Source organism: Heptranchias perlo, chromosome 28, assembly GCF_035084215.1.
Source record: "Heptranchias perlo isolate sHepPer1 chromosome 28, sHepPer1.hap1, whole genome shotgun sequence".
NCBI lineage: Eukaryota > Metazoa > Chordata > Chondrichthyes > Hexanchiformes > Hexanchidae > Heptranchias > Heptranchias perlo.
The window spans coordinates 33501273-33528776 of record NC_090352.1 but is presented as its reverse complement, the minus strand read 5'-3'; the positions used below and the strand labels follow the sequence as shown (position 1 = coordinate 33528776).

Genomic DNA, 27504 nt, shown 5'->3' with positions numbered 1-27504 from the left:
TAAACTGTCAAATCTTTAACTTCTTCCAGTTCTGACGAAAGGTCATGGACCCTGAAACGTTAACTTTTGTTTCTTTCTCCACAGATGCTGCCTGACTTGCTGAGCGTCTCCAGCATTTTCTGTTTTTACTGCATTTATATAGTGCCTTTAACATAGCAAAATATCCCCAGGTGTTTCACAGGAGCATCATCAGATAAAATCTGACACTGAGCCACATAAGGAGATATTAGGACAAGTGACAAAAAGCTTGGTCAAAGAGGTAGGTTTTAAGGAGCGTCTTAAAGGGAGCAGAGCGAGAGGTAGAGAGGCAGAGAGGTTTGCGGGAGGGAATTCCAGAGCTTAGGACCGAGGCAGCTGAAGGCACGGCCGCCAATAGTGGGACGATGAAAATCGAGAATGCGCAAGAGGCCAGAATTGGGGGAGCGCAGAGATCTCGGAGGGTTACAGGGCTGGTGGATAAATATAAATACAAGTCCTTTCTTTTCTTTCTTCCTGGTCTGCGTGGGCTCAGCACCAGTGAGCTGCTGGGCGAGGCAGAGACAACTCCTCCACCGCTCCTGGTTTCAACCCACTGCCGTTATATGGGACCCAAATTATACGTGAATCCCCATTTGTGTGGCAGAGTCTGGACCCACTGGGCTGAGGAGCTGTCCATCTGTGGCCCTGTTGGGAGTGGGAGCTGACTATCTGTGGCCCTGTTGGGAGTGGGAGCTGACTATCTGTGGCCCTGTTGGGAGTGGGAGCTGACTATCTGTGGCCCTGTTGGGAGTGGGAGCTGACTATCTGTGGCCCTGTTGGGAGTGGGAGCTGACTATCTGTGGCCCTGTTGGGAGTGGGAGCTGACTATCTGTGGCCCTGTTGGGAGTGGGAGCTGTCTATCTGTGGCCCTGTTGGGAGTGGGAGCTGTCTATCTGTGGCCCTGTTGGGGAGTGGGAGCTGTCTATCTGTGACCCTGTTGGGAGTGGGAGCTGACTATCTGTGGCCCTGTTGGGAGTGGGAGCTGACTATCTGTGGCCCTGTTGGGAGTGGGAGCTGACTATCTGTGGCCCTGTTGGGAGTGGGAGCTGACTATCTGTGGCCCTGTTGGGAGTGGGAGCTGACTATCTGTGGCCCTGTTGGGAGTGGGAGCTGACTATCTGTGGGCCCTGTTGGGAGTGGGAGCTGTCTATCTGTGGCCCTGTTGGGAGTGGGAGCTGTCTATCTGTGGCCCTGTTGGGAGTGGGAGCTGTCTATCTGTGACCCTGTTGGGAGTGGGAGCTGACTATCTGTGACCCTGTTGGGAGTGGGAGCTGTCTATCTGTGGCCCTGTTGGGAGTGGGAGCTGTCTATCTGTGGCCCTGTTGGGAGTGGGAGCTGTCTATCTGTGACCCTGTTGGGAGTGGGAGCTGACTATCTGTGGCCCTGTTGGGAGTGGGAGGTGTCTGTGTGCAGTTCCGAGTGTGGGGGGGGGGGGTCAGAACTTTCTGGAGAGGGAGGGAGTGAACAAAAGGGGAATAGGAAAAAAAAAAATGGATCCAAAAAAAAAATTTGCAGGCTTTTGATCCCTGAATGTCCGACTCCTGCGCTTTTTTAGTGTTGCCAACAGACATTGCCCAATACAAATCCGTCCTTCCTACAGATCCTGGCATTGGACACTGCATGGTTAGAGGATCAGTCGGCAAGGGGAATGTCAACACATCCAAGGCAAGCAGACCCCTGTATTTCTGAGGAGCGGGAGGCAGAGGGCATGGGGCTGGAGAGGGGAGGGGGTACAAGGGAGGGGTGATTCATTTGAGAAATCTCACTGAGTACGTGAAGTGTTGGGGCCCCCAGAGGTCCCAGTGCGCTCTCAGCATCATTAACCTGGAAATAAAAACTAATTAAGCATTTGGGAGCGATGCTCTGACATTCTCCGGAGTGGCTTCATTATCTGCTGTTTAGGCAGACAGATGCTGCACTTAATTCCCTCTCCAAATATACCATTGTTATGCTGTTTTTCACAAACAAATACAACCCCATGTGTGCTTTTGCCAGACACTCACGCTCCTGTCACTGTCACTGAGCTGCCGATAGCAGGGACGAAGATGATTACTCTGGAGCAAGTCAACACTTCCTTTATCTTTCTTATTGAATGGCGGAGCCGGCTCGAGGGGCCGTATGGCCTACTCCTGCTCCTATCTGAAATGTTCTTTCTCTCTCTCTCTCTCTGTTCCTTATTACAAATGTCCTATTTCTCTCCTCCTCTTCCAAATTCGCTGTCTTGCCCTGGGGCCCAGGTCTGGTAGCTGGCTCCGAGTGGCCCGTTCTTTCTACGCGACCGTCAGTAGGTTATTCCAACTTAGGGAGCGGGGGGGGGGCGCCTGATCCCGTTCACAACCCAAATCCCACAAGCGCCCCTTCAATGTCAGCCGTGGCTCAGTGGGTAGCACTCTCGCCTCTGAGTCAGAAGGGTTCGAGTCCCACTCCGGAAACTTAAGCACAAAATCTTGACTTACACTCCCAGTGCTGTACTGAGGGAGTGCTGCACTGTCAGAGGTGCCGTCTTTCAGATGAGACGTTAAACCGAGGCCCTGTCTGCCCTGTCAGGTGGAAGTAAAAGATCCCATGGCACTATTTCGAAGAAGAGCAGGGGGGAGTTCTCCCCAGTGCCCTGGGCCAATATTTATCCCTCAAACCAACATCACTAAAAAAACAGATTATCTGGTCATTATCACATTGCTGTTTGTGGGAGCTTGCTGTGTGCAAATTGGCTGCTGTGTTTCCTACATTACAACAGTGACTGTACTTCATTGGCTGTAAAGCGCTTTGGGATGTCCTGAGGTTGTGAAAGTTGCTATATAAATGCAAGTTCTTTCTTTCTCTTCCAGCTGGGGTCACTGCACAGCTTTCAACAAACAGTCACCCCTCCCCCCCTACTCCCTAAACCAGGGTCACTCAGGAGAACCCCACTTGACACCAGCTAACTTAAGGGATCGAATCTGAGTTGTTCCAAGTGTATTTGGTTCAGTAGCACACATTGGTGGTCCATTTACCCTCCACACCCCATCACTAACCATTTCCTCTGGACTCCTTGCCAGGTCACTCTCGGTACTCCAGCTGAGAGAGAGTAGGGAGACAATATAGAATCATAGAAGAATCATAGAAGTTTTACAACATGGAAACAGGCCCTTCGGCCCAACATGTCCATGTCGCCCAGTTTATACCACTAAGCTAGTCCCAATTGCCTGCACTTGGCCCATATCCCTCTATACCCATCTTACCCATGTAACTGTCCAAATGCTTTTTAAAAGACAAAATTGTAGCCGCCTCTACTACTGCCTCTGGCAGCTCGTTCCAGACACTCACCACCCTTTGAGTGAAAATATTGCCCCTCTGGACCCTTTTGTATCTCTCCCCTCTCACCTTAAATCTATGCCCCCCTCGTTATAGACTCCCCTACCTTTGGGAAAAGATTGTGACTATCGACCTTATCTATGCCCCTCATTATTTTTATTGACTTCTATAAGATCACCCCGAAACCTCCTACTCTCCAGGGAAAAAAGTCTCAGTCCATCCAACCTCTCCCTATAAGTCAAACCATCAAGTCCCGGTAGCATCCTAGTAAATCTTTTTCTGCACTCTTTCTAGTTTAATAATATCCTTTCTATAATAGGGTGACCAGAACTGTACACAGTATTCCAAGTGTGGCCCTTACTAATGTCTTGTACAACTTCAACAAGACATCCCAACTCCTGTGTTTCAATGTTCTGACCAATGAAAACCAAGCATGCTGAATGCCTTCTTCACCACCCTATCCACCTGTGACTCCACTTTCAAGGAGCTATGAACCTGTACTCCCAGATCTCTTTGTTCTATAACTCACCCCAACGCCCTACCATTAACGGAGTAGGTCCTGACCCGATTCGATCTACCAATATATACACCCCCCAAGTCCCTGTCATCCTATGGCATTTGTTGGACTATAACCTGGTGTTGTAAGATTCCTTACATTTGTCCACCCCAGTCCATCACCGGCATCTCCACATCATCCTATGGCAGCCACTAAGCAGTAATTAACAGCAGCTTGGGGACAACCTGCCCTTCCTCTTTAATTCTGTTTCAATCTCTCCCACCTCCCGCCCCCTGATCCTTGTATAATTCCTGGGATGGGAGGGTTGTCCTTTGAGGAGAGGTTGAGTAGAATGGGCCTATTCTCTCTGGAGTTTAGAAGAATGAGAGGTGGTCTCGTTGAAACGTGTAAGATTCTGAGGGGGATGGACAGGGCAAATGCTGAGAGGTTGTTTCCCCTGGCTGGAGAGTCTAGAACTAGTAGGGCATAGTCGCAGGATCAGGGGTCGGCCATTCAAGACTGAGATGAGGAGGAATTTCTTTTCGCAGAGGGTTGTGAGTCTTTGGAATTCTCTACCCCAGAGGGCTGTGGATGCTCAGTCGTTGAATATATTCAAGGCTAAGATGGATAGATTTTTGGACCCTAGGGGAATCAAGGGAAATGGGGATCAGGCGGGAAAGTGGAGTTGAGGTCGAAGATCAGCCATGATCTGATTGAATGGTGGAGTAGGCTCAAAGGGCCGAATGGCCTACCTCTGCTCCTATTTCTTATGTTCTAAGAGGCTGACCGTATGACCGGAAATCACAAACTTATCCTGCGTGGGGAATTCGCTGGCATGAACCAAATGTCGGGCGGCCACGAGAATTGAGTTCAGCTGTGATGATGACCCCCCCCCCCACTCCTCCACCCCGGGTGAATAGCCAACTAACTTTCCAGCCGGAGGTGGAGCTGGCTTTGTGCTGACTGAGAGGGGGAGGGGGAGGGGGAGGGTGTTGAACTCGAGATCTGGCCGACTTGGCAGGGAGGGGGACCGAGCTGGGAACTGGGGAATGCAGACTTACCTGGCCCGATGGCTGAACCGGGAATCACACGGACCTGCAGGCCGAACCTGGAGGCCGGGAACGGCTGACAGAGGCTCCCGGGAACAACATGGAGTCCGCATTGGCCAACCTCAAAATGATTTGGAGTGGGGGGGAGGGGGCTGAGGGGGTTGTCATAACCCTCCCACTGACTCTAACTCAAGAGTTAACCTGTCTTTCCCTGTCATAGGGAGGAACATAGGAACAGGAGTCGGCCATTCAGCCCCTCGAGCCTATTCCGGCATTCAATTAGATCAAGGCTGATCTGTATCTTAACTCCATCTACCTGCCTTGGTTCCGTAACCCTCGATACCCTTACCCAACAAAAATCTATCAATCTCAGCTTTGATATTTTCAATTGATCCCCAGCCTCAAAAGCTTTTTGGGGGAGAGAGTTCCAGATTTCCACTACATTGTGTGAAGAAGGTGCTTCCTGACATCACCCCTGAACGGCCTGGCTCTAATTTTAAGGTTATGCCCCCTTGTTCTGGACTCCCCCCACCAGAGGAAATAGTTTCTCTCCATCTACCCTATCAAATACTTTGATCATCTTGAACACCTCAATCAGATCATCCCTTAATCTTTTATACTCGAGGGAATACAAGCCTAGTCCATGCAACCTGTCCACGTAACTTAACCCTTTTCACCCCGGTATCACTAGTGATTCTGACCATACACCCCCAGCCTTTCCTGCTTCCAGCCCCGAGTTCCTTTCTTCTGCTGGGTTCATGGGACGATTGGATTGAGAAGGGAACTCTGTGCATTTTCTTTCCTCGTCAGTCGGCAAAGCTTTGAAGCCCGAGTCTTGGCTCTGGACCCAGGCAGGCTGATCACAGCTTCAAAGCATCGGAGGCTTGAAACAAGATCACAAAGTGTTGTTTATTTAAAAGAAGGCCATAAATTAAGAGGTTCTACGTCATCCTGTGCAGCTCTTTCATTCTGCTTTTGTAATTGAAGATATTGGCATGAAAATTTACATTTCTGAATTGATAAACTTTTCCATCAGTCTTCTGAATTTATTCCCAGTTCACCCCAACCCCCCAGCTCAAGCCAACCCTAGCCAACATTCTCCCCTCTCTCCAAAGGCACTGACCATTACTGGGATAGAGTCCCTCAGCCACCATCTGGTACTTAAACCAAGCGGCCATTCTTCATGTGCAAACCAAGAATGTTAAGCTACTCTTCACCAATTTTTTTTATTCGTTCATGGGATGTGGGCATGACAAGGCCAGCATTTATTGCCCATCCCTAACTGCCCTTGAGAAGATGGTGGTGAGCCGCCTGCTTGAACCGCTGCAGTCTTTGTGGTGAAGGTTCTCCCACAGTGCTGTTAGGAAGGGAGTTCCAGGATTTTGACCCAGCGACGATGAAGGAACGGCGATATATTTCCAAGTCAGGTTGGTGTGTGACTTGGAGGGGAACATGCAGGTGATGGTGTTCCCACGTGCCTGCTGCCCTTGTCCTTCTAGGTGGTAGAGGTCGCGGGCCTCTTGCGCATCCCTGATTTTAAATCGCTCCACCATTGGCGGCCTTGCCTTCAGCTGCCTGGGTCCTGAGCTCTGGAATTCCCTCCCTAAACCTCTCCGCCTCTCTACCGCTCTCTCCTCCTTTAAGACGCTCTTTAAAACCTACCTCTTTGACCAAGCTATTGGTCACCTGTCCTAATATCTCCTTAATGTGGCTCGGTGTCAAATTTTGTTTGATAATCACTCCTGTGAAGGGCCTTGGGACATTTTACTACATTAAAGGCGCTATACAAATGCAATTTGTTGTTGTTGTTGTTGTATGTGACTGCAGGGATAATAGCCCAGTGCCATTACAGAGCTAGACTGACCAGGAGGGGTCCAGCTTCCATCCCCAGTCCATGTTGAACGAGACTGATCTCAGCTATGGGTGAGGGGGGAAAGTGGGGGAGGGGAGGGGGGTAGGGGAGGGGGGGGAGGGGAGAGGGGAGAGGGGGAGCTACATTTGACCTCAGCAACTTTGGGCCAGGATGGGAGAGGGAATTGCCCAGAGTTCCTGGTCACCGTCCAGTAACCTCTTCTGGAAATGCACTAATTTTCACTCAGGGACCATTGTGTAGGTCAGTAGCTTAACAATTACGTCAAACAGTGGGACTCCACTGATGGCTCATTGAGTGAACGTACCTCCCGGTCTGAACCGTACAGTCTGGAGATCGATGATCTTGGATGTGGTGACAGGCGATCCTCAACATTCCCCGTGCTTGCGAGGGGACAAACTGGGCAACGGTCCTACTCCTGGTCCCTCTCTAGGAGACTCCTGCTGAAAGTGTGTGTGTGTGTGTGTGTGTGTGTGTGTGTGTGTGTGTGTGTGTGTGTGTGTGCGCGCGCGTGGACAGGATCAGGGCCCAACTGTGATTCCTACCACAGTTGAACAGCCCAACAACACTCAGTAGCTAGGCCTGCACATGAGGAAGGGCTGCTTGTGAGGTAAAGTCCAGAACAAGGGGGCATAACCTTAAAATTAGAGCTAGGCCATTCAGGGGTGATGTCAGGAAGCACTTCCTCACACAAAGGGGAGTGGAAATCTGGAACTCTCTCCCCCAAAAAGCTGTTGAGGCTGGGGGATCAATTAAAAATGTCAAAACGGAGATTGCTAGATTTTTGTTAAGCCGGGGTATTAAGGGTCACAGAACCAAGGCAGGTAGATGGAGTTAAGATACAAATCAGCCATGATCTAATTGAATGGCAGAACAGGCTCGAGGGGCTGAATGGCCTCCTCCTGTTCCTACGTAACAGTGGACCAACAAGAATCAGCACCTTCAGAGGACAGCAGGTGAGAAAACTTGAAAAAGAATGCCAGTGATGGGACTAGGAGCACAATTCAGTGGAGCTGAAGACTCTCAGTTAAACAATATCTGCCCAGGCTTTATCGATGTGTGTAACAACACCACAAAAAAAAGATTTATTTGTTTGATGGCACAAGTCTGGTTTTGGAAACTCATCATGCTTTTTATTACCACTGCCAACTCCCATTCCCACTCCCTATTTGTCTGTCTTAGGGAAAAGGTCTTTTATTTAAGATCAGCCAATCCCTACTCAGTATAGCGGGATGATTTACAAGCTGGTCTGGCAGTAACTGACTTCCTGCTACAGGATATTTCACTAACACGGAGAAAAAATGATCCACTTAAATAAGGTCATAAATATACCCAGAAAGCACTGCAAATGGTCCTTTGGTTATCAATTTAAACTCAGGCTTGCGAGCGACCCGGGCGAGGGAGGGGCCCGCGAGCGGCCGACCCGGGCGAGGGAGGGGCCCGCGAGCGGCCGACCCGGGCGAGGGAGGGGCCCGCGAGCGGCCGACCCGGGCGAGGGAGGGGCCCGCGAGCGGCGCCGACCCGGGCGAGGGAGGGGCCCGCGAGCGGCCGACCCGGGCGAGGGAGGGGCCCGCGAGCGGCCGACCCGGGCGAGGGAGGGGCCCGCGAGCGGCCGACCCGGGCGAGGGAGGGGCCCGCGAGCGGCCGACCCGGGCTGGGTTGACGATGCACCTTCAATAACTGCTTGACCCTAAGCCCTGTTATGTCCGTGGAAAATGACTGGTATTGTTCAACAGAGACAGAGAAAGAATGAAGTGGGTGTACTGGACAGCAGTTAAGATTGATTCTTGTCTGTCTACTGCAGGATGATGGATGTGTATTTAATGTAAAACCTACAACAGCGAAATTTCTCCCTGGCCTTTAATTCCCCAGACGCCCCCCACTGCCGCCATGTAGTCCTTCCACCCTTGAAGGCACAGATTCTGAGGTCTGAATGCACAGTTGCTGGGAGCCCTCCTGTGCCTTGACAGCGCTGGCAAGCTATTTGAGCAGGGGTGGCATCACAGCGGGGTCCAACCCTGTTCAATCTCAATGTCCACGCACGTACAAATGCACACACACACACACGCACACACGCACGCACGCGCGCAATCGCCAGCACGGAGCGATCAGGGTAGGACTACCAGCTGATATCGCCACTCCCCACCCCAGCGCCGCTGATCCCAATCGTGACGACCCCTCCCTGGCTGAGGTCAATCGACGTAACAGGGGCGGTGGTCGAACGAAGGGCCTTCCTGTTCTCATAGTTCAGTTCCACGCCGTGCATTACTTCAACCAACTGAGCCACTGGAGGGGGGGGGGGGGGGGGCGGGGAAATCGATTCCACGAGCTTTCCTAGGGTAAGGATTTCTGCGATGGTCGCGTGCGAACAGAGTGACAGACGCGGCCTCTGTAACAGCCACTAACAGCACCGACAGGCCGCAGGTTCCTGGGCGTCGGTGACACAATTTCAGTTGGCAGGGGAGGAATTTGGGCAGGTTCCCCCACCAACCCCCAACTTCTTTATTATCCACAGTGAAATTTCAAAGGGGGGGGGGCACAGGTGCTTCTCGCATGCAACAACAGTTTGCATTTATATAGCGCCTTTAACGTAGTAAAACGTCCCAAGAAATTTCACAGCAGCGATTATCAAACAGAATTTGTCCCCGAGCCACATAAGGAGATATTAGGACAGGTGGAGGTAGGTTTTAAGGAGCCTCTTAAAGGAGGAGTGAGAGGTGGGAGAGGCAGAGAGGTTTAGGGAAGGAATTCCAGAGCTTAGGGCCCAGGAAGCTGAAGGCACGACCGCCAATGGTGGAGCGATTAAAATCAGGGATGCGCGAGAGGCAAGAATTGGAGGAGCGCAGAGATCTTGTGGGGGGGGTGGGGTGGTTGTAGGGCTGGAGAAGGTTACAGAGATAGGGAGGGGGCGAGAATTTTTAAAATCGAGGCGTTGCCAGACCAGGAGCCAGCGAGCACTGGGGTGAAAGGTGAACGGGACTTGGTGCGTGTTGGGATACAGGCAGCAGAGTTTTGGATGAGCTCAAGTTTACGGAGGGTGGAAGGTGAGAGGCCGGTCAAGAGAGAAGCATCAGCCAATGCTCACGTCAGAACAGGGTGGGGTGGCAGGACTGGTGGGATGGCGCCGCCCGCCGCCCGCCGCACGCCCCACGAGTACCACCCGTTCTTCCCTCAGTGGGACGTATACCGCTGGTGGGACTTTGTTGACCACATTACACACTGACAAAACTGGAGCTCGCAAAAAGGTCAGAAATCGGCAGCGGTCAATTCTCTAACCTTAAAAAAAACACATCTCTGTTCTGTGCCCGGAACGGCCTGCACCACCTGTCCCCAACCGCAAACCCCAAGGAGCGGGCGGAATGCCACTCCACCCCTGGGGCAGGCGCTCGGTGGCACTATAAATGGCACGGGCACCCAGCTCCTTTACGCTACTGACCCCACCCCCCCCAAGACGCACGCTCCGACTTGTTCTCTCCTCGAATGGCAACCGGGGGGAGCTCCTATGTACCTCACGGGATCCCGATTTACATATTAATAGAGAACGACCGCCTGAAACAGGCAGGTGCTTCGGCCGCCCATCGGTAGGCCCCTGAGAGTGTCGCAGCAGGCCGATCATTGGGGTTAACACTGGGGTAAATCCACCAAACCCCACCTCCAGGGCGTTACTGACTTGTTAGCGCCGATTCCGGCCGGTTAAAATCGACCCCAGTGCTCCTTAAAAAGCAATCAGGCTCAGAGGAGGTTCAAGAGTTGCGAGTCTCCTGCGGGTTCCTTGGGAGACTAAAGCTACAACGCGCAGGCAAGTTTTTTACCTCGCAAGCTTGCAGCTACCGAGCCAGGCTGGCGAATCCAATTTTCATAGGCATCCGTCCCCAGAGTATTCCTGTGAGCGAGTGAGAGCGTCTCACTTCAGGAACATAACAAAATTCGACAGGATGGAAGCTATTAGATGAATTCAGAGAGACAGACAGCAAACCAAAAAAAAAAAGTTTTAAAAAAATGAATATAAGGCAGGCTTGAATCGAGGAGGAGAGGAATGGCGGGGGGCAGGGGGGAGGTGGGGGGGAAGTCGAAAAATCACCAGCACTCATCACTCGCGGAATCCATTCCCCCAATTTACGGCCAGCAGAGGCATGACAGCCAATTTGGCTGCAACATTCATATCAGTCTTGCAGAGATGTCATCCATGACACCAGGAGAACTCATCTATAATCATACTTCCCAACCTGTCAAAAGCGGAAATAATGACAAGCCTTGGACATGGCCTGTGTGACCTAGGGGTGCCATCTAGACAGATTGGGTGGGTTGGTGGGGGAAGAGAAAAAATGCTCACCAAAAGAATAAATTGGGTGAGCTTCCCATTGTCGCAAATGACACATAAATGTAGAAATAACAGAAACTTCCCCCCGCTTCTTGCTGGTTCTCTTCTCGGTTATTACTGCTTACGTTTCCTTATTTAACATGTACAGAAATCCCACACAAGTACTGAGGGAGTTGAAATGCAGTCAGATATTTGTCCGATTGGATATTTTGACAGGGGTCTGCTCAAAGCAAGCACAATATAAAGGTCACTAATTCAAAGTGTACTTTATTGAATAGTTGTTTGGAGACAGCCAATCAGGTAGACGGAGCAAAAATTCAGCCATGTAATTCGATACTGCAAATTCAAACTGTCCAATCAGACAGGTGGGTTTCTTTCCCAAGCTGGTTCACCTTTCGCAGTGCTAATTTTACAGCCACTTTAATTGGATAGGTCGAATGTGAGCCAGTAAAATATTGGATTTCTTTTCAAACGAAAAGAATCCTTCTGTTGGGCTACAAGCAGCTCGTCGAGAGGCCCATCAGAGTGGAACAGGGCAGGGATGTGACCTGCAAACCTTGGCAATCTGACCCTCGAAGACCAGGCAACTCTGTCCCCATTCGTGCTTCTATTTCTCATTCACTGGTCTGACTGTTTTTTCAACGTTATGGCCCTGGAGGGTTTGGAAAGAGCTTTTGCGGCGTTGCTGACTCGCTGGATCAGAACACCAAGATCCAATGGTATCTGCAACTTGGGATGTCAGCTAATTAATGGGAACAGGGTTTTAAACTTTCCAAGTGGCCCCAGATGCTCCATGATTCACACGCATGTGGGTCCATGAAGAGAAAAACTGGACACGCCTGGACCAGGGGCTGGGTGACCCAGTGACTTACAGGAAAAAGTAAATTTGACCAGTCTCGCGATGTTAAATGTCACAAAGGAAGATATTCTCGATCAGTCTCGTTTACCTCTTGCTGCTCTGTTTTATGCTTCAGAACCTTGAGTTAGAGGCAGCCATTTTGCGTGGACTTTCTCCACCACTAACATTGTGAATGTGGACTGTGAATTGTGGGCGGATTTCCCCATTCATGTTATCAGTGGTTAACTTCATGGCACCACAGGAAAGAAAAATTAAATCTGCTTCCAAGGCTGCCTGCAACCAGACGTTCTCAAGCATAAAACAGGAGGTGACCGAGGGACGTTAGCCGGTGCACGGCACTCCGTCTATGGGACTAATCGGCCAATTGGATGGAATGTACTTCCTCCTTGGGGACCCGAGTTCAATGCCATCCCAGCGCTGAGGCAAAACGGAAGTCGGGGAAATCTCGATGCAGTTTCCGGTGAAGAACTAGACAAGAACGCAAAACCGACCAGGAGTCTCACTCAAGAAAAGACCATAATGACGGCTGGTATGGGAAACGGAAAACTTCTGGGAGCACTCCTCTGCGGGGCCGAGTACGCCACTGACTGCAACGTAAGGAGAGCTTTACCCCGGCCTAACCCTAACTCTGCTCTACCTGACCTGGGGATGGTAGAATTGGCCTATTCCCCAAATACGACTCCCATCATCTTGAAAACAAACCTGGGGTCCATTTTGAGTGACAACGAAGGAGTCAAACGGTGACACATCTCGATAAATAATTTGAAAAATATCATTTAATACTTTAGCAATAAGGTTTTATAAATAGAGGTAAAGCAGCTGGACTATTACCAAGCAGCAACCCCCCCCCAACTCCCCCCTCCCCCCCCGCCCAGCTCAAACAGCCTTCGTCCCAGCTGTCTGCTTTATCTTGCCAGATTTGCCTGTTAGATGTACAGCTACCAGGGGGCAAACCCACGTTAAGCTGTAAAGGTCATGGGATAATGACTACATCTAGTCAATGGGAAGGACTGCAGCAGAAACTGGCTGCTGCAATCACATTAGGAGTGTTCAAACTGAATTAGTAATAGAAGCTGCACAGAGCTCTCGAGAGGCTGGGACACGGAGATGAAGTACGTGGGAGTGGATCAGTGCGCTTCTCGCTTTTCATTTTTATTTCGAACAAAAGTCCCGTGCATGCCAAGGAAAAGGGAGCATAATCGTCACTTTAATTAAAACTGCTTACAAGTAACCAGATGTTCTCGAGTGTAAAACAGGAGGTGGCTGTTTGAAAAGCCTACTATCTCATTCAAGTTTGAGTACTTTTTACATTCCCAGTCTGTCCTCTTCTTGCGGCTCACCCACCTGTGGCCCTCCAACAGACTCAGACCCGACGAGGTGTGAATTCCCAGACGGTTATGTCAACTGTAAGTCATACACATACGGCAAGTAAATACAGTGCATCAACAAATAAAACAGACAAGAACGACAGCTCCAAGAGTTTGCACAAGTTTAAATGAGCTGGGCTTTCATCTGTCCAAAGAAGCCTTCTCCTTGTACAGACTGGCACCAGCCTAGTAAACCCAACTGAAATGATCACATGCGGAGAAAAGCATCTTTTCTCACACTAAGTACCCGGTAATGACTTCAGAGGCCTTCTCGTAGGGCCTTGGGAGGGTTCGGCCCTGGCCGTACTTTAAATAACCTGAGAGCAGCAGGCCTGGATGTCGGGATGTTGTGAGGGGAGGGAGGAGAGAGAGAGAGAGAGAGAGAAAGAAAGAAAAAAAAGAGAGAGACAGAGAGAGAAAGAAATAGAGGAGACAAGAGACATGGGAACTAGGGCAGCTGTCTTATAAAGGAACGATTGTAGTGACCCACTGGATTGGAAATGACTTGTACAGTCATAGAAAGAAAACTCTGGCAGAAAATATAAAAGAGAAAATGAATTTTTAAAAAAAACAACAAAGAGACGGGATTTATTGCAGCTTAGCAGAATAAGCTCACTTTGTTGGGCACAGACAAAGCCGATTAGGATAAACCGCTGACTAAGGAGAGGCCTTCCAAACTAATTATTCCGTTCACTACTTCAACCGTGATTAAGGAGCTCTGAGTGTGTGACTCGGTCCCCAAGTTGGATTTCAAATAGGATCTGGTTTCTGTTTCAGTCAACCCCGATGAAAAAGCCCTTCAAACTTTGCATTGCACCTCTCCCCATGTCGGTTCCACCCAAGTCTTAAGGTAGAGAATTACCCATTTTCTCACGCCCCTCCTTTAATAAGAAAACACCAGCTTTGGATCTGTGAGAATAAATTTTTAAACACCTACATTTTATTTAGCACCATGCACACTGTCAAAAACATCTCAAAGTTCTTAAACACAGACGTGGAATTCGTTTTTAAGTGCAGTAACTGTCGTTATGTAGGGAATCCATTCTGAATTTAGTAATTACATAGAATGCACGGAACAGAAACAGGCCATTTGGCCCAACTAGTCCATGCTGGTGTTTATGCTCCACGTGAGCCTCCTCCCTCCCCTCTGCATATCCTTCTACTCCATTCTCCCTCGTGTGTTTATCTAGCTTCCCCTTAAATGCATTACCAGCAGATTCAAGGGCACTGACTAATGTACATCACTAAGTTGGAGCCTCGTAGAACCTGTCCAACAAAACAGTGGAAAAATGAACAAGCAGTTCATCTATTTTTGCGTGTGTGGTGTTGGTTGAGGGAGTGAGGTTGACCGAGACACCGGGAGAACTCGCTGCTCGTCTTCTTTGAGCACACAAATTACCGGGGTGGGCCCAGGGCATAAAGAAACAAATCTGGAGCACCGGTGAAACAGTGGACATGGGAAGACTGTTGAAACCAGAAGTGGCTCCTCGCTATATACAAGTTAATAAATCAACTAGGCACCTCCCCCAATGGAATCAGACTGTGCAGCGTACAGCAACTTTCGATGAAAACCCAATGAAGACGTAAAGCAAAAGATAAAAAAAAGAAAGATACCCGGTGGTCTCCATTGCAATCACTACCAAATCTCAGCTGGTAGCACTCTCGCCCGAGAAGTCAGACAATTTGAGGATTCAAGTCCCCCCTCCAGGACTTGAGTTCATAATCTAGGCTGACACTTCAGTGCGGTACCGAGGGAGTGCTGCACTGCCAGAGGTGCACCCTTCAGGTTGGATGTTAAACTCAGGTCCCGTTTGCCTGTTCCAGTAGTTCAGATGTATGTCAAAGATCCCATATCACTATCTGAAGAGTGGGGCGTTCTCCTGATGTCCCGATTAACATTCCTTCCATCACCACAAATAGGTTAACCAATCATTCCCAAATTGCCCTTTGTGGGATCTTGTTGTGTACCAAATGGCTGCCACTTAGACCCACAACAATAGAGACTGCACTTCAAGAATAACTCACTGGATGTAAAGCATTTTGGGATGTTCTCAGAGGTAATAAATACAAGTTTTTTTCATACTAACCCTGGAACAGGAACCAATATTACAAAAATCTTCAACCTACTTTACTATCCCCTCCCACACCCACGACCTCCACCACCTAGAAGGACAAGGGCAGCAGATGCATCACCTGCACGTTCCCCTCCAAGTCTCACACCATCCTGACTTGAACATATATTGGCCGTTCCTTCAGCATTGTGAGAGTACCTTCACCATAAGAAATAGGAGCTGGAGTAGGCCATACTGCCCCTCGAGCCTGCTCCACCATTCAGTAAGATCATGGCTGATCTTCTACCTCAACTCCACAAGAATGGAGAGAGAAAAAAAAAAATCACAATGACCAGGAGAGACGCTGTCAGAGTGACTGAGAATGTCTTTAGAAAATAATCTTTTATATATTTTTTTTGCTTCGGCTACTTATTCAAAAAAAGCCAATTAAAACTGTTCAGTTTAAGTAATGGAGACAAGAGCTCTCCCCCATCACATCACCACTCAAGTCTTTCTTGGACTCTGCAGTTTCTCCTTATGGGCGTTTCTTTCACAGGATTCAACATCATTTGGCTCTTTTTCCACAGTCCCCACCCCGCCAGGTACAAAGGATCACAGTTTCCCATACTGGCCGCTGCATTCTCACAAAGGGAGATCACTATCCTTTGCTACCTTCCCAGGCCACAGGCCAATTTGAAATATAATACAAGAAGGCCTTAATTACTGAACTCTCTTCATGGAATGTAGATATTTTGCAAATCTGATTAACATCTCGGGGTGGTGAGAATTCCTTCGGCTCGGCTACATGTAGCCGCTCCGTTAATACGTTCCAAGAACGTGTGCAACAGCTACCTTGAAACAGTGATAGAGACAGGCTTCACAAAAAAACTCATTTGCAATGTCACCACACACAGCGACCAGAGAAATCCTCACTCCAACGTTACTTTAAAACTCTTAAGACAGCTGAGCCCCGAATACTGTGTGAAACAATCTGATCAGGAGCATGGTTTTAAATTAAACCACAGGTGCAGAGCAAAGGGGGCAAATGGTACAAACTGGTCAGAGGCAAGCTCAGAGTCGATGTCAGGAAGCACTTCTTCACACAAAGAGCGAGTAATACCTGGAATGGTCTGCAGGGTAGGGTAAAAGAGGCCGCAACTCTGGAATCATTCAACAGGCTGTTAAATGTGATGGGGTGGGTGAGGGGGAACCACAGGTTTCGAGATTCCCTTATCTGTGCTTATCTTTGGATAAGAGAAAGCAAGAGATGACTGCTATCAACATTCACCCCATTCCTGCCCAATTACAGTCAGACAGAACCCCATTAAACAAGGGGCCAATGCCCCACCCCCCGAGATTTCAAATTCTCCTTTACGTTTAGTCCTAAATTTCCTAAGTGAACACCTCGCCATAGGTGCAGACTAACAAAATGTAGGTCTTATAATCCAACTTTCTTTAGTGGTTTCTTACTCCTCTGCTTACAGTTCTCATTTATTCCTCTAATGAGGACATGTTGGCTGCGATTTTAACTCTAATTGGCGACAGCGCCCCGAAAATCACGGCAGATTGACTGACCGCCTCATTCCTGCTCAGTTCCCACCCACTGCCATTTTGGTTGGGGCCTCTGACTGGGCAGGCCAGGTGCCCGCCTGTTTCAGGCAAGTGCCGACTTTGAATATGCTAATCGAGGTCCTACGACGTACACAGAAAAGCAACACAATTTTAAAGGTACCAATCAGCAGACTGTAAACTGCGCACGCTCCACCCCTTGGTACCTGCCAATCAGTGGCCTAGCCAGTGCTCCTTAAAGGGACTGCTACAGGCCGCCTCTGAAAAGGTAGGTTTTAGTGGTCACTTTCCCCCATAAATTTTTGTGGGGCCACGAGGAGCATTCATACCCATTAAAATCTTCTGACTCGCTGCTGGCCCGCGCCCTCCCTCCCTCCCCCCCCCCACCCCGGTGAGCTGCATCACACCAAGGGCATCGGGTGGGTAAAACAATCGCACCACTCACCACCCACTTAGGGTTAAAATTGACCCCAAATCGATCCTGGCTAAAAACTGTAGATAAATGATGCAACTTTTGAGTCATGGCCCATCGCTCACTTACAGAAATAACACTGGCGTCGTTTGGACTTTACACAAGAGCTATGAGCCTGCAATTACCTCACTCGCCCATCATTCTCAGTGGGAAGATTACATCATGGCAACCATGGGGCCCAAACGAATGACCATTGAGTACTCTGACCACAGGAATGAGAAATCCATTAATTCAACATAAGTCGAAGTGGAAAAAGAGTGAATCACTGAAGGGTAACGGTCCTCATTAGTGGGACTGTTTGTATTGTAGCGCACAACAGGGGGACCAGTTAGCACTTAATCTTTTAATTTTGTTGAACTTGGAAACATTTCCTTTTGTATTTTATGCTTAGTGTGGGCAGAAGCTACTTTCTTTTCCTCCATTTTCGCCCCAAAAGCTACTGATTCTTGCTGCGGTACAAAGTACCACAGGCCCGAGCAACTTTTGTTACCTCCAAACTCAACTATTCCAATGCTCTCCTGGCCGGCCTCCCGTCTTGCACCCTCCATAAACTTAAGCTCATCCAAATCTCTGCTGCCCGTAGCCTAACTCGCACCAAGTCCCGTTCACCCATCACCCCTGTGCTCGCTGACCTACATTGGCTCCCGGTCCACCAACGCCTCGATTTTAAAATTCTCATCCTTGTGTTCAAATCTCTCCATGGCCTAGCCACTCCCTATCTCCGTAACCTCCTCCAGCCCTACAACCCTCGAAGATCTCTGCTTTCCTCCAATTCTGGCCTCTTGCACGAATCCCCCTTCGTTCGCCCCACCATTGGCGGCCATGCCTTCAGCAGTCTAGGCCCTAAGCTCCAGAATCCCCTCCCTAAACCTCTCCTCCTCTCTCTCCTCCTTTAAGATACTCCTTAAAACCTACCTCTTTGACCAAACTTTTGGTCACCAGTCCTAATTCTTTGGCTCCGTGTAAATTTCTGTCTGATAATACTACTGTGAAGCGCCTTAGGACGTTTTACAATGTTAAAGGCGCTGTATAAATACAATTTGTCGCTGTTGCGTAAACCCAACGGGTGCCAATCGGGTACTTGACTGGGGGGAGTGCATCACTGCCGAGCCCCGGCTCTATCCTCACCAGAGTTTCTTACACACCTACTTTACAACAATAGGGAGCTGATTCTTCCCCCTCAATAGGAGAGTTGAAGCCACCTGTAGCACTTTATCTAACCCAGCACAGAACAAGACTCGAAACTGGGATCTCCTGGCCTGTCGTTAGCACATTGGCTGGTCCACGACCCACTACACCATTAAAAGAGCTCGGAATCGACCTTCTAAAGAACTGGGTTCAAGACACAGTAGATCGCACAGGGCTGGAGTTTTTACATTTTCTGATATTCCATGAGTAGGCCAAGGTAGGAGGGGGAAGTCATTACTGGAATCCTCCAAGAAGCTTTTATGAGCCGCTGTCGGATAAATTTCAACACAAGTTATAAACAGATCAGTTCTCACACAGAAAAAAAATGCCTTCTCTCAACATCTACATAAACCAGCGGATCTGTCATGAGTCGGGTGAAGCTCAGTTTTACAATGACAGAAGTGCTACACCATGTAACGCACAATGTGTTATTCGGCTGCCAAGGTGCAGCTGTGTCTCTTTAAGGGCATAAACTCTAACCGTTGTTAAGTAAACACGGCCTCGGGTCAATCGGAGTTTAATTGCTTTTTGACGAGGAGAGCTTTGCAAATTGAAAAGCGCTTCGGAATTTTAGGCTCCATGTCAAAAGCGATCAGCGTGACGTGACTGGCTTTCTTTTCTTAAAAAAAAAAGATTGTTTTTCCATCTGTGACAAGAGTGTGAGACTTTGAAGTGTGATGCCTGGAGTGCAATGGCCACGTGCTGTACCCAAGACCTTTTCTGTGTATAACTAGCAAATCTCCCATGGCTCTACTCGTGGTAAGTCAAAAGGCGTACAGTTTTACAAGGAGAGGAACGTTACATCATGCAAAACACAATTGACATCTCTACTAGAATCACAGAATAGAAACATACAGCACAGAGGGCGGCCATTCGGTCCATCGTGCCTGTGCCGGCTCTTTGAAAGAGTTATCCAATTAGTCCCAGTCCCCTGCTCTTGCCCCACAGTCCTGCAGATTTTTCCGTTTCAAGTATTTAACCAGTATGTCTGTTTCCCTTTAAGGCTACAAAGTCTAACTGCTGTTAAGTAAATACTGGGTTAGTTCAAAGCTTAATTGCTGTCTATGCTGGAGATCAGAACCCTTGCTTTGTTTGGCCAATTAAGAGCCTGCAGACATTGTGACTCAGGTACATCACCTGACTGAAGCACTTCTCTAAACATTGCAAATGTTTCTTCATACATTTTTTTTTAAAAAGGTGCGACAGAGGAATTTGTATCATTGCGTGTGAGACGCCTGGAGAGCGACGGACAGAAAGAGCACGTATATGTAAAGCTTGGCTGATATAGATTGTTTGATACGTACAAACACAGTTTGGGTGACTAGAAATGCAGGTGGCTAGACGTTTCGCTGATGTGGCAGCCAAGGCCCACATGCAAACTGGGTTGCAGGAAGGAAGCAGCCCTCACCATGCCAGCTATAAATGAACACTGTTGTGACCTGACACTGTCTAACCTGTGAATGTCAACCGCAGCACTGAAACTAATACTTTCGAGTCGTACATCTTTAGCAACATTTGGACAAAAAAACGTCCCTCTCAAATCGAGAGAGCTACAAGTTGGCTTTGGAGACTATATTAGGATTATTCAGCAAACACACTGCGCAAACAACAAGGGGCAGTACATGGAAATATTTGAACGTAGTGAATCGCATTAACCAAAAGACTGTCGAGGGCACACTCCAGAATCAACATAGAATTAAAACTCTCAATTTAGATTCTTGAGAATGCCTGCCGATTCGTTCCAGGGCATTGTAGAAGAAAGTAGTCCATCCCCCCCCCCAACTTTGAATCATTCCGCGTCAGTGTGCAAGAAAGTAGTCCCAAGGCCCATCAAGTTTCGTTCATTTTTGGTTTTATAAAGGACGCCAATGACACATTTCTTTCTCAGAAACGGCCGTGCAGGGGCTCCCCGGATGGCTCAGTGAATCTATGCAGCGAACGGCTGAGCTGCTCAGACACCCCCCACCCCCCCCAAAAGGTTTCCGGTTCAATCCCCAATCAGTGCCGGGTTTGCTGGCTTCGACCGAGGGGGTGCTCTGGTTCAGGCTTTCTGCTCCTGACTGGAACGTAGGAACAGGAGTAGGCCATTCTGCCCCTCGAGCCTGTTCCGCCATTCAATCAGATCATGGCTACTCACCTTAGCTCCATATCCCTTAATACCTTTACCTGAAAAAAAAAATCTATCAATCTCAACTTTGACATTTTCAATTGACCCGCCCCTCACCCCCTCACCCCAGCCTCAACAGCTTTTTGGGCGAGTACGTTCCAGACACTACCCCTTGTGTGAGGAGCTGCTTCCTGACATCACCCTTGAACGGCCTAGCTCTAATTTTAAGGTTATGCCCCCTTGTTCTGGACTCCCCCACCAGCAAATAGTTTCTCTCTCTCTACCCTGTCAAATCCTTCAATCATCTTAAACACCTCAATTAGATCACCCCTTAATCGTCTATACTCAAGGGAATACAAGCCTAGTCCATGCAACCTGTCCTCATGATTTAACCCTTTTAGCCCCGGTATCATTCTGCTCTCATGACTGCTATCAAGTCAGACCCTACTCGAAGTTTACCTTCACCAGAGAACGGGACAGAGAGCAGGGGCAATAATATTGGCCACGTTTTTAAAACAAAATACCTCTCGGCAGGTTTATAGGGGTTTCCGATGTATCACATGTCAGTAATCCTAAATCCCACTCCTAACATCTTCCCGTTGTTGCCAGCTCTGGCTGCACCTCTTCATTCGTGCAAGTATTCCCGCCCATGTTTGTTACAGAGTCGGATGGCGGGGGGGGAAATGTTTATTCAAGCTAAACCAGAATTCTAAGTAACCACAACGGGCAAAATGGATGAGCGATGACAAGGCCTCGAAGAGCTGTCGCAATAAATCAATAATCACAGTGCTGTAAAACACCAGCCCCGAATCTCAAGTCCACCAATGGTTCCCAATACTCTCACGTTAATAATGATCTGCTCGATTCGTCCTGGCGCAGGTTGGGGAGACATGACCGATTGGGATGAACCAAATATGGTGTTCGAAGCCGGGATTAACGTAAGAAATAGGAGCAGGAGTAGGCCATACGGCCCCTCGAGCCTGCTCCGCCATTCAATCAGATCATGGCTGATCTTCAACCTCGACTCCACTTTCCTGCCCGATCCCCATATCCCTTGATTCCCCTAGAGTCCAAAAATTGTATGGAATTCTAGTGGCTTTGAATCACATACAGAATTGTGCCCAAGGCCAAGTAACTATACATATAAAGAGCCTCTGCCAACTTCCAAAACAAGTATCCCCATCCTTCTCTGTGGATTAACATTATTGTTTCAATTCTGCACATTCCACTGCATCTTTATTCACTCCTACCTTGCCAAACTGCTCAAAGTACTGCTTTACATCATCCACTACTGTATTTGCAGATAATCCGCCGACAAATATTTTCTTTGTTCGTGTGACCATCTGAAAAAAAGGGGAAAAAAAACAACAATGTTCAGTTTTTATTTTTTTAAATTTGCATAACCTACAATAACTCAACCGGGGAAAATGTCATAAAGGACGAACACTCGATTGTTCGGAGGTCAGTTATAAATCATCGGAAATTTGGAAATCCTCAAAACAGGGGAAAGGAGATGAAACGACAGGCCTTTTAATTTAAAAAGAACATTTCCTTCTGACTGCAAGGGTTAAAGGCCAAGACCCTGAACTGACGAAAGACGGGGATCCCACTTAGAAAAATATTATATCCTAAACTGCAATTAAAATACAAACATTCCATGTAGAAACACAGAGAGAAACAGCGACGAGGAGATAGAGAACCAGCGAGCGAGAGGGAGAAAGCGAGAGAGCGAGTGAGTGAGTGAGAGAGCGAGAGACTAATTGGACAGCTCTTTCAAAGAGCCAGCACATGTGCGATGGGCCGAATGGCCTCCTTCTGTGCTGCATGATTTTATGAAAGAGGGAGAGAGTCCTCCATTTTCCGATTGAATATTTTTACGCTGCTGTTATAACGCTGCCCTAAAAACCTAGCGACAGAGATAGAGAAAGGCAAGCTGCCATTATGTTGGGCAAAGCGTCATGCTGTTGCCGCTGGGCCAGTCTTGCCAAGGCCGGACAGGCAAGGAGACCGGGGGGAAAAAAAAATGAGTCTTTCCACCCACCGGTTGTAATGAATCCGGCAAATTTACTTTAAGGCTTCCGAAGGCTCCGCAACACCCACACATCAGGAGCCAACCCTGGGACCACCCACTGAAACCAAATATACAAACAACCAGAGACAGAGGGAGAGAGGTACAGACAGACATACATACAGAGCAGCAACGGGAGAGGAACAAACACAGCAAGCGGTACAGACATATATAAACACACACACCCACACCCACCCACCCACCAATACCAGTCCCTCCTGCCGCACAAAAGAAATTGCCACTCACATATCGAGGAAGGAATGACCAGTCTAAGTTTTTGATGAAGGGCTGAATGTTGGCCAGGACAGGCCGACACCAGAACTCCCCGCTCTTCAAACAGTGCCGTGGGATCTATCGTGCCCACCTGACCAGACAGACAGGGCCTCCATTTAACATCTCAGCTGAAAGACGGCACTTCCGACAGAGCAGCACCCCCCCCCCTCACTACTGCACTGGGAGTGTCAGCCGAGGTTGTGTGTTCGAGTCTCTGGAGTGGGGCTTGAACCCAGGACTTTCTGACTCAGAGGCAAGAGTGATACTAACTGAGCCAAGCTGACACAAGACTGAAAAAAAAACACTATGGCAATCACAAAGTCAGTCCTATCTCCTTCCAATCTTTGACACCAAGCAATGGAGCATTAAACCTGTGGCAATGTAGCCTCCCTAACAACAGGCGTGGATCAGCAAGGGGACGTTAGGAACATTACATGGTATTTACAGCACAGAAACAGGCCTTTCGGCCCAGATGGTCTATTGCCGGTGTTTATGCTCCACAAGAGCCCCCTCCCACCCTACCTCATTTAACCCGATCAGCATATCCTTCCATTCCTTTCTCCCTCATGTACTTATCTAGCTTCCCCTTAAATGAATCTACGCTATTCACCTCAACTACTCCTTATTGGAGCGAGTTCCACATTCTAACCACTCTCTGGGTGAAGAAGTTTCTCCTGAATTCCATATTGGATTTATTCGTGACTATTTTATATTTATGACCCCTAGTTTTGGTCTCCCCCACAAGTGGAAACATTTCTCTACATCTACCCTATCGAACCCCTTCATAATTTTAAAGACCTCGAACAGGTCACCCCCTCAGCCTTCCCTTTTCTAGAGGAAAGAGGCCCAGCCTGTTCAGTCTTTCCTGATAGACATAACCTCTCAGTTCTGGTATCATCCTTGTAAATCTTTTTTGCACCTGCTCCAGAGCCTCTATATTCTTTTTGTAATATGGAGACCAGAACTGTGCACAGTACTCCAAGTGTGAACATATAATTTGTTTTCTTTTCAAATGGGGTTTTGTTGATGGGGTTGCACTAAGGGGCAGATATCGCGAGTCAGGAAACAATCATTTTGATCTCAACCGAGCACAACAGGATCTACTTTATATCCTAAAGAGCCCTGAAGAAGACAAGCAGCATCATTTTTATTTTCGAACATATTGTACTGAAACCATCACACTACCGTGACAGTCAACACAGCCTAGTCCGCCTTTAAAGTCAAGGTTAAGGGGCACTGGTGAGATAAGGGTGGGTGGGACATCGGGGGGATTTACCTGATCAAGACCTAAGGCCCCTTCAGGCTCGGGGGCGTTGTTGAGGCCCCCTGCAAATGTTCAGTCCGATAAAGTCAATCTTCAAACCTTTCACTGAATCCGCTCAGGATCCCCTGACTGCCTTGGGCTGCACAGCGCTAACGCCACACCCCTGTTCTGCTGCAGTGTTCTAATAATGTTTTAGTTACATAATGCCTTACAACACTGAAATATCTCAATGTGCTCCATACAGTGAATTGATTTTGGAGTGACTGTTGCTGTGTCGGCAAACACAGCAGCCATTTTTCATTAGCAAAGTGCCAAAAACTAATCTTTTTTCTTAGAGAGGTACTAACTGAGAGGGAAATGTTGACCAGGACACCTGCAGAACCCCCTTCACTGCTTCAAAAACGTCATGGGATCATGAACAGGTAGATGGGCTCCAGTTTAACAACACATCTGAGGCACAGCACCTCCAACAATGCAGCACCCCCCACTCCACTACACTGAAGTGTCAGCCTGGATTGCGTGCCCAAGTCCTGGAGCAAGGTCAAAACCCACAACTCTCCGACTCTTGAGGTGTTGGACCACCAACTGAGCCAAACGTCAGTAACAAGAGTTTGTAATGTGGATAGAGTGGATAGGAAGGACCTATTTCCCTTAGCAGAGAGCTCAATAACCAGGGGGCATAGATTTAAAGTAATTGGTAGAAGGATTAGAGGAGAGATGAGGAAAAAATTTTTCACCCAGAGGGTGGTGGGAGTCTGGAACTCACTGCCTGAAAGGGTGGTAGAGGCAGAAACCCTCATCACATTTAAAAAGTACTTGGATGTGCACTTGATATGCACTTATGCCCACATAAGAGGATAGTGTGCAAAATTAAAGCACATGGGATTGGTGGTAATATACTGGCATGAATTGAAAATTGGTTAACAGACAGGAAACAGAGAGTAGGAATAAATGGATCTTTTTCGGGGTGGCAGGCGGTGACTAGTGGGGTACCACAGAGATCGGTGCTTGAGCCCCAGCTATTCACAATATATATCAATGATTTGGATGAGGGAACCAAATGTAATATTTCCAAGTTTGCTGATGACACAAAACTAGGTGGGATCGTGAGTTGTGAGGAGGATGCAAAGAGGCTACAAGGCGATTTAGACAAGTTGAGTGAGTGGGCAAATACATGGCAGATGCAGTATAATGTGGATAAATGTGAAGTTATCCACTTCGGAAGGAAAAACAGAAAGGCAGAGTATTATTTAAATGATGATAGATTGGGGAATGTTGATATACAAAGGGACCTGGGTGTCCTTGTACACCTGTCACTGAAAGCAAACATGCAGGTGCAGCAAGCAGTTAGGAAGGCAAATGGTATGTTGGCCTTCATTGCAAGAGGATTTGAGTATAGGAGCAAGGATGTCTTACTGCAGTTATACAGGGCCTTGGTGAGACCACACCTGGAGTATTGTGTGCAGTTTTGGCCTCCTTACCTAAGAAAGGATATACTTGACCCATAGAGGGAGTGCAGCGAAGGTTCACCAGACTGATTCCTGGGATGGCAGGACTGTTGTATGAGGAGAGATTGGGTCGACTCGGCCTGTATTCACTCGAGTTTAGAAGAATGAGGGGATCTCATTGAAACATACAAAATTCTGACAGGGCTCGACAGACTAGATGCAGGGAGGATGTTTCCCCTGGCTGGGGCGGTCCAGAACGAGGGGTCACAGTCTCAGGATACGGGGAAGGACATTTAGGACTGAGATGGGGAGAAATTTCTTCACTCAGAGGGTGGTGAACCTGTGGAATTCTCTACCACAGAAGGCTGTGGAGGCCAAGTCACTGAATATATTTAAGAAGGAGCTAGATAGATTTCTAGACACAAAAGGCATCAAGGGGTATGGGGAGAGAGCGGGAACATGGTATTGTGATAGAGGATCAGCCATGATCATATTGAATGGTGGAGCAGGCTCCAAGGGCCGAATGGCCTACTCCTGCTCCTATTTTCTATGTTTCTATGAAGCACCGTAAGGCTACAAGACTACGGACCAAGAGCTAGAAAGTGGAATTAGGCTGGATAGCTCTATCGGCTGGCACAGACATGATGGGCCAAATGGCCTCCTTCTGTGCTGCAAATTTCTAGGATTCTATAATACATGGATTCTATGCAATCCTGAGACAAACAGAGAACTATTAGGCCCGATTAGAACAACACTCAACATACAACAACTTGCATTTATATAGCGCCTTTAACGTAGTAAAACGTCCCAAGATGCTTCACGGGAGCGATTATCAAACAAAATTTGACACCGAGCCACACAAGGAGATATTAGGACAGGTGACCAAAAGCTTCGTCAAAGAGGTGGGTTTTAAGGAACGTCCTAAAGGAGGAGAGGTGGAGAGGCGGAGAGGTTTAGGGAGGGAATTCCAGAGCTTAGGGCCTAGGCAGCGGAAAGCACGGCCGCCAAAGGTGGAGCGATTAAAATCGGGGATGCGCAAGACACCAGGATTGGAGGAGCGCAGAGATCTCGGAGGGTTGTAGGAGGTTACAGAGATAGGGAGGGGCGAGGCCATGGAGGGATCTGAAAACAAGGATGAGACATTTAAAATCGAGGCATGGCCTAACCGGGAGCCAATGTAGGTCAGCGAGCACAGGGGGTGATGGGTGAACAGGACTTGGTGCGAGTTCGGATACGGGCAGCAGAGTTTTGGATGAAACTTTTAGCCCTCCGATTTTCACCAGACTCTGCTGTCCTGTGACTTAAGAGCTCATGGTTCAGACATTATTTGATAACAACCCAAAACACTGTCCACTGCCAGCAATTAAATAGCAGAGATGCCCCAATCCAGCTGTCAAGAGTAACAGAAACACAGCGGCATGAAAGTGGATGGCACAAGGAACATTTCTAGAAGAAGCTGCGTATGAACACTCTCTTTTGTCTCCCCACAAGAATATAAAGAGTGGCCTTCTTGCTTTATTTCCTTGCCCTTCCCAGAGACTACTGCCAGCGTTCATCGCTCCCCACCTCGTACTGTTGTGGATACACTGACAACCTACGAAGCCTACATGCCGAGTTAGTGGATTCCAAATTCATCAAAAATGAAGAGCGTTTATTTGTTAAATATGTATTAAGGGTTACGGAACCAAGGCGGATGGATGGGAGTTAAGATACAGATCAGCCATGATCTAACTGAATGGCGGAACAGTCTCGAGGGGCTGAATGGCCTATTCCTGTTCCAATTAATTTTA

General features: G+C 48.3%; 1 protein-coding gene across 15 annotated transcripts in view; it reads right to left on the bottom strand.

Annotated features, from left to right (window-relative positions):
- The window catches only part of msi2b (musashi RNA-binding protein 2b), a 474084-nt gene that overhangs the window by 318984 nt on the left and 127596 nt on the right, over positions 1 to 27504 (bottom strand). For all 15 annotated transcript variants that reach the window (XM_068008413.1, XM_068008425.1, XM_068008411.1 and 12 more), the window contains one exon: positions 21912 to 22004. In XM_068008413.1, coding sequence (XP_067864514.1) covers positions 21912 to 22004 — 93 coding nt within the window. The remainder of the gene's footprint in view (positions 1 to 21911; positions 22005 to 27504) is intronic.